This window comes from Pituophis catenifer, unplaced genomic scaffold (assembly GCF_029215685.1).
Source record: "Pituophis catenifer annectens isolate HBS135680 unplaced genomic scaffold, rPitCat1.0.hap2 SCAF_4, whole genome shotgun sequence".
NCBI classification, from domain to species: domain Eukaryota; kingdom Metazoa; phylum Chordata; class Lepidosauria; order Squamata; family Colubridae; genus Pituophis; species Pituophis catenifer.
The window spans coordinates 27,633,637-27,641,643 of record NW_027256884.1 but is presented as its reverse complement, the minus strand read 5'-3'; the positions used below and the strand labels follow the sequence as shown (position 1 = coordinate 27,641,643).

The 8,007-nt window shown below is 39.8% G+C and overlaps 1 protein-coding gene across 1 annotated transcript in view; it reads left to right on the top strand.

The window, feature by feature from the left end:
* Nucleotides 1-2,945: 2,945 nt before the first annotated feature.
* Nucleotides 2,946-8,007, top strand: part of IPO5 (importin 5) — a 31,591-nt gene continuing 26,529 nt past the window's right edge. Inside the window, exons 1-2 of the mRNA XM_070943036.1 lie at nt 2,946-3,096; nt 7,171-7,251. Of these exons, the coding sequence (XP_070799137.1) occupies nt 3,004-3,096; nt 7,171-7,251 (174 nt within the window). The 5' untranslated portion in view covers nt 2,946-3,003. The remainder of the gene's footprint in view (nt 3,097-7,170; nt 7,252-8,007) is intronic.

Genomic DNA, 8,007 nt, shown 5'->3' with positions numbered 1-8,007 from the left:
AAGGTTGCAAATGGTAAAATATGTGCCAGGACATTGCAACAGATGTAAATATGTTCTGGTTGCCAAGTGCCTGAATTTTGATCACATGGCCATGGGGCTGCTGCAAAGTGTGAGAAACAGTTATAAGTGTGAGAACAAGTCATAAGTCACTTTTTTAGTGCTCTTGTAACTTCAAACAGTTGCTAAACAAATGCATTTAAATCAGGGACTGCTTGTAATCATTTAATAAAAATAATAAAATGGTTCTAAGCAGTGTTGACTTTTAGCAACAGATGGCAGTAAGGAGTTGGAAAAAATTTATTGAGGAAACTACTGAATTAAATATAGCTGAAATTCCTTACCTGATTGGGGAAAAGCACTAAAATCAAATAAATGCATTAAAATGTGAAATTTTTCTTCATTATATTTTGAAAGATCTTGGATAAGTGTATATACCAGTCATTGCATTAATTGTTGGGAAGAACATGTCAAGAATCTTGAATGTTTTACTATCATTATCATTAGATAAAGTTACTGTCATTCATCTATATAATTATTGAAATAACATTCAGTTTAAACTTTTTGAATGTGAACAACTACCAACCCACTACCTATTCCCAATATTTGAATCATCCTCATCTGTAAACCCATTCTGGCAGTATACTATGTTCACATTTTGTTCTTTAAAAGATTTATTAACAATTCTCCATACAGTTAATAATAGTTGGCCTAGAAAGTCTGCATTGAAAAACTGTAGTGACTATCTGATATTACATTTAATCTGAAACAAATAAATCCTATTTTTAGATGCAATTCCATTTCTATATCATTATATTGTCATGCCAAAATAGGTTATAAACTGAAAGACTTTGCAACTACCAAACTAACTTACACTTTAAAGACCTTGTTTAAAAAGTTGTTGGTCCCACTTAAAAGATTACTTATTAATTCAAGCATGTTAGTCATCTTAAACAGAAAGGGGCTTAATCTCTAAAGTTTAGGCATCATAAATACCTATAAAATGACAACCATAAAATAACATGATTAACAATGAATAGCTAACTATTGCAATGAGATTTGTAAAGTAGCCTAATACCTACAAAAGCTATTTCTGAAGAATTCCCATAATCTCGTAGATGCCAGATATGCTTCCATCTTTTGCTATTTTTCTGTAGTCTTGCAACCATTCTGTTTTAAAGTAGATTATACAAGGGCAAAGCTGGGCTAAGAATTGCTCACTTCCCTTAATTGTTTATGCTGCAAATTGTTAATTAGATTGAATATTAAGATTTTTGTAACCAACAATATTGTCATTGCTGACTGTTTTATAAAGTTTAGATCAGATAAAGTTAAGCTCCTTCCAAATATAACAAAGGTATTACCATTGTATGTTCCCCAAATGCTCTTGGGCTTTAACAGCTGTCACTTTATTCTTCAACAGGGATTATTAACCTAATGTCAACAGATCCTTTGGGGAGGGGTACCTGATTTTTTGTCCATGGAGAAAAAATTACAACCATATTTTCACCAACTTCTAACTTAAGTTTAATTTTTCATTCAATAACATATGCAAATAAAGTAATTCCTGGCTTCCAGAATTCCAAAAACATCAGTCAACATCCCTAATTCCCCTGAGCAAATAATATAAACCATAGGAACCAATGATAAAGCTGTTATATTTTATTCTTTTCATAAACTGTTTTCTTCAAAGCTTATAAATGTAGGACTTACACAGCAGGCTTTCTGAATGTGTTCCTGTTATGTTTGTTAATCTTCAAAGATTAACAAAGATCCTTGCTTGAATCTATCCTTATTCTTCCTTTCAGACATGCTGCACCTGTTTTGTAATCATTCAACTGTTCATACAGTATTGGAAACAATTTTCATTAATTGAGGCTAAAAAATCCTTAGAAATTAGGTTCCTTATTTTAAACATGGTTACAACCTCAACCATGCCCATAATGCAGCTGGCTATAGTTGCCATATATTACTTTTCGCTTCGCGGTTTATTGTGTTATGTCAGAGACCTGTTAACTAGCCGGAGAGATTAATTATGGAAGAGGAAGATCTCCTCTCTTGCACATCTGTACACTCGCAGACTCAGTCACGAGGCAGGTTACACAGATTTAAATATTTTACTGTAAAACGTTTTCTACTCAAAACTACAGCTTCCGTTTCAATCCACGAAAACGCTCCTGGGAATTTCCAGTCTAGACTCGGAATCGTTCGGATGCTTCGAGATATGCAAGTGACGATGACGAAGCCAGGCGGGTTCTGCCCGATACGGTCGCGCTCAACTCATCCGGGGAAGAGCCGATGGGGAAAGATCTGCCTTGGCACAGAAACCCCACCGCCACCACCGCAGCAAAGAGGCGCCTAACCTAACCCTTCCTCCTTTCTTTGAAAGGACTCGCGCCCCCAACACGCAACGTGGGAAGCGGCAACCCAAGTCATCATCTCGGCAAACGTGTCGAGCCAGGCTTTATGAGGGTCCCGGGAGAAAAGTAGCGGAAAAAGGACTCGAACTGCGCCAGGGAGCCTCTTCTGGCTCCCCTTGGGAGCCCCTCACGGGCGCGCATCTCGGCACTTCCCTCCATTGGCCGAACCCCCCCTTCCCAGCCGGCGTTTTTCCCGCCACCAAGAGTTCGGCTATCCCCAACCCCCCCCTCCCCTCCCCTCCCCTCCCAATACCAGCCCTGGCCGAGGCTGCCCCCTAGGAGAAAAAAAAAAGCGTTGGAGTAACCAGAGGAGAAAGGGAAGTGACCTCACAATGGGTCTTTCCCGCCCAATCATAAAGCCCCTGCTTTCGCCGCCCAATCGTAGCCCACGCCCGCCAGACCGCAGCCAATGAGCGCGCGGCATTCCGGCGCCGGCAGGAGGGGTTTGTCTAGCCGGGAGGGAGGGGAGAGGTTCCCAAGAGCTCGGCAGTGGCGGCGGCTCCGCCTTCCTGTGGTCGGTGCGCGGCCTCGCGTCCCCTTCTTCCTCCTCCTCCCCGCCCGGCTGGCCCCTCTCTCTTCGGCAGCCATGGCGGTGGCAGCGGAGCAGGAACAGCAGCAGTTCTACCTCCTTCTCGGCAACCTGCTTAGTCCGGACAACGTCGTCCGCAAACAAGCCGAGGTGAGTGGCTCGCGTGGCTCCCGCTTTGCCCGTCCTCTCCCTCCGGCCCCCGCCGCCGCTGCCGCCGCCGCGCACGAGGTTTCGCCTCCTGGCCTTTGCCTGTCAGCAGTGGACGCGTCGCGGAGGGCCTCCGCCGGGCCCACGTGGTCCGGCCAAGCCGGCGGCCGTTACAGCCGTTGGCCCGGGAACTAAGAACACAGCTCGGGGGAGGAGAGAGGCCAACTGCTCTTCCCGCTAAACTCCGGCCGGGTCTTCTCCTCCGCCTGTTCTCTTTCGCCCATCCTCGGCTCCGATCCCCCGGTTCCAACGCCCCCTCTCTCCACCCCACAGATCCTTATGGAGGCTTTCTCTCCCCTTCCCTCCGATGGGGCTTCTTCCACTGGTCCGCTGGCCTTTCCCTCCCCGCGCAGAGCCGGCTTCTCTCCTGCTGGATCCCCATTTTCTCTGCCTTTCCCCAACTCTTCGCGGCCCCTCTCCTCTCCTCCCCAATCTGATGCTTCGCTTTCGGTCCTGACCCTTGTGATTCGGACAACGACAACCTCCCCCAGCTCTCTTTAAGAAGTGCAGGAGGAAACCCTTAAAAGAGTCTCACTTCTTACTTCTTCTTAAAGTATGTCTCTGTTCCCGCCACCCCTCTTCCCCGTTTGGGATGAATGAGAATGATATGCTCTACGTGGAAGAGCTAGGGTTGCAGCTGATGAGTAATTAAATGATGGGGTGGGGGGGGAGGTTTGTAGTAAGTTAAGTAATACATAACTAAGGAGGGGAACTCCTCAGTTGGTAGGCGGCCCAGTGGATCTCTTGTTTCTAGGGTGCTTAATAATATTTCTATTATGCCGGGCTTGGAAATCACTAAGCTAAGGAAGTGAGGAGTCAGAACTGGTCTCTTGGCTCTTGTCCTCTTGTACCATACTCAACAGTAGAATGAGCATTGTGACTAAGTTCATTTTCTGTAGGAGTTTCCAGTTAAAAAAAAAAAAAAAAAAGCAGGGAAATATTTCTGCTTCCCAGAATATTCTGAGCTCAAGATGCTGGCTTTGAATAAAGGAATGATGGCGAAAGGTTTCCTTCAGAAACTAGCTGAACTGAAAATTATATAGAAGGGTAAAAGGGCTGCTGTTTCCCACGAATTAGACTTGAAACCAAGGTTTCTTTTCATAGTGCAGGAACATGCTATACCTAACTGCTTTATTACTCTTGTTCAGAATAGCCTTTTTTTATTATAAGTTACAATTCCAAACTACAGGATTTCTCTATAATTGGTATAAAGGGATAATACTTTTTCCGCTCCAGACTGCTTTTCATTCTTTGTTATGAAAAAAAAAAATAGTGGGGAATCTTTGTCCCTTGAAAATAAATGCCAGTGTCTGGGTTAGAGTTTTCTCATTGTATGGCTGTGGCTGGGCTTTTATCATTTACATCACTTGAGTGATCAGCAGAGTTCAGCACATTCTTTCACTGTGAATAGTTGTACAAAAAGCTGTTCTCAGTGCCCAAATGTAAAACAATATGGTCTGATTTTTCTTTCTGGATCTGAAATAGGCATCCATCATTCAGAGTCAAAATTCTGCATATCGCTGCAATCTGTTTAAGTATTGTGGGTATCAGATCTGCTGAAAATTAGACAGAAGAAGAGACAAATGGAGGAAGATATTATTTTGAGTTAGTATGACCAGATTCTAAAGAAGTCTGTGAAATAGGATGTAGAAAAAGGCATTATTTATGTATGAATAAGATGGCAACTGATAGGTATAAATATTGCCTAATTGTGATAATATCCCAGTTTTACTGTGGCAGTGTATACAAAGTTCCACATTCTGAGTTCCATATCTGAATATTTAAATGTTAGATACAAAAAGTAGGGGATTGTTCCCTGGTTAGTCTTGAGAGTTTCCAGAATTATTGGCTATATAAATCCTATTCATTACCATATAGTTCTAAACCACACTGGAGGACATCGCTGTAGTGAAATCCTGAAAAGCCAGATCGATAAAAACCTTCAGATTATATGAATAGCAATATCATCTGAAGAGGTTTGTGAGCCACTATAATGATCATCCATGTGTATGTTAAGAGAAGGGAGAGTTTTGTCTTTTTTCAGCAGTGACAGCTGCTTCATTAATACCATTAGTGCAAGTTTATGGCTGTTTGTGCAGGTTACTGACATCATAGATTCCACAAAACAATGATGCTTGTATGAGACAGGAGCGTCTGTGCACTAGCATTTGCATTTTACACCATGTAGCTGGATAACATGTATTCACAGACTTTGTTAAAACACATGTATAAAAGATGAGATCGTGATTGCATTTATATAACTATTAAAACTAAAAATGACCATATTTATAAGTCTCAGCAACTTTAAAATTTGATTTAAAAAAGCCAGTTGTTGAGAACAACTGGCATGTCTGAAATCTTTTTAAGTTGCGCACCTCTTATTTACTGAAGTAATAAATTTAAGCAATCATTTCTAACCACTTTTAACCATTATAATCATTTCTTGAGTAATTTAATGATGACTTTTAAGCTCTGGTTGCCAGAATTCCACAAGATCCTACTGCCAAAATGCAGCAGTAAACTTCCCTAATAAGAGTAGTATGACTTTTTTTAAAAAAAAAAACAATAGTTCTTGGACAGAAATAAAAGCTGTGTTGAACTGTAATCAAATAAAGACACTGGCACAGTTTGGTGATGCTCAGAGTTCTGGCTATCACTTCAAGGCATAAGACCTGGTTTTTGAGAAGCCACCTGTGCCCCATAGTTTTCTGCTTAACCCACATGATCTGTCACCATGCTTGAAATCTCACTTTTAAACATTGTCATCCAACAGGACTCTAGAAGTAGTCTTTTCTCTCATGGCACCTACCATCTAGAACACTCCTGCTATTATAGGAGGAGTGACAGAACCCAGGACAGAGTTAAAAGAGGGATCACCATAGAATCCCTACATAGCCACAAGTAAACTAAGTCCCCCTCTTCAATTATGTAGATCCTTAATTAGCTGCAAGCAGGTGTTAACTATTAATTGAGAAGATTCCTGCGCAAAGGTTGTTTAGCGATAAATCAGTTTAATTGGACCTTAAACACCCATCCTCCTCCTTAAATGAACCCTTAAAAGTATAACCCCTAAGACCTAAGTCAGAGTAGGTGATGAACCACTTGTGTGATGTTTTGATTTTTTAATGTTTTTTGCTTATTTTCTGAACTTTCTGATTTTCATTATGTATTTTCATTTTTTTTAAATAAATATTGCATCTGGTAAATTATCTAGAGTTGTAACAGATTAGGGTGGCCTTTAAATCCCATAAATAAATAAGTTCTATTACTGGTGTATTGAATGTGGCTTTCAGTGGCTGAAAAAAATTAAACTGCAGCCTCTGGATGGCAAATGTTGCCCACTCATGCTCCCAAATAGCTGGAAGAGTATTAGCACATCAGTGTTAGAACATTTAGCGACCTGACACTTTCCAGAAAACCTGGGCTGTTTTCCAACATTTGTAAAATTTACCCTGATGAGTACAGCATATGAATTTATTGTCAAGTTCATTTGAAGATCACCAGGTTGATACCATTCTGACATAGCATAGCTAATAATGTTGATAGTGTGGTACTAAAGTGTTGATAGTACTAAAAAAAAAAAAATTGTTTTAAAGTGTCCTAGGAAGAAAAAATAGGATTAAATACAAGAAAACAAAGTTACAATTTCTTTTAACTAGCTGCTATATATCTTCATGTATTTCATTAGCAGGATAATAATTGAGATGAAGAAAAAGGCTGAATCTACATGAGTAAATTCAATATATTTCTCTGAAGCAGAAGAAAATCTTTTGCTGTCTTCCTCATATGCTTTAAAATATTTTCTGTGGATTAAAGGTTCCTTTCATATTATAATTTCTCTGCTGTTTGAGATTTGAGATCCTGTATCTATCCGAATATAGTACTTCATATTCCTGCTTTGAGTAAAATAACTACTGTAATAGATTTTTATTTTTTTTTTGTAAATCTTAAACAGTTGTCTACTTAGAACATATTAAGTGGCTGTTTTAATGTTAAAATGTTTCTGATCTTTTTTAGGAAACATACGAGAACATACCAGGCCAGTCTAAGATTACGTTCCTTCTACAGGCTGTCAGAAATACTACGGTTGCCGAAGAGGTATTTTTCACCTAAGGAACTTAAAAGAATTGCAGGAATGTTTTTTTTTGTTGTAAAACATTGTTTTGTGATTGTGACTCATATGGTCATACCATCTAAAGTGGAATATATTACTAATGCCACAACTTCATTAAAGAACCAAATGGTCAGGAAATTACATCATTAGTGTTTGCTATTCCTATATTGCTAAACCGTAACTCATCACATATATAGAAGTTTTCATTCCTAGTTTTGTAACAAACCAGCATTTCACTTATAAAGTTGATAAATTTGGTTTCAATTTGCTTTTCATGAACAGAACATGGCTTTTCTGCTTTCTGTGGCCCCTTGTACTTCCACAAAACCCATTTCAACTAGGTACAAGGGCTTTGAGATGAAGGAGTCAAATATGTGTTACATTCTTTATTTGAATGGAGAAACACCTTGAGTTATAACACTATGATTACATTAAATTTCTAAAGAGATACAAGAAAATAATAGCGGTTTAAATGTAATATGTGTATATTAAATGAAGCATATATCAATTGTACAGGTAGTCCTCAACTTAAAACCACAATTGAACCCAAAATTTCAGTTGTTGAAACATTTGTTAAGTGAGTTTTGCCCCATTTTACGACCTACGTTGCTACCATTGTTGAGTGAATCACTGCAGTTGATAAGTTAGTATCCCGTTAAGTGAATCTGGCTTCCCCATTGCCTTTGCTTGTCAGAAAGTCTCAGAGGGGCATGACCCTGGGACACAGCAGTGGTCATAAG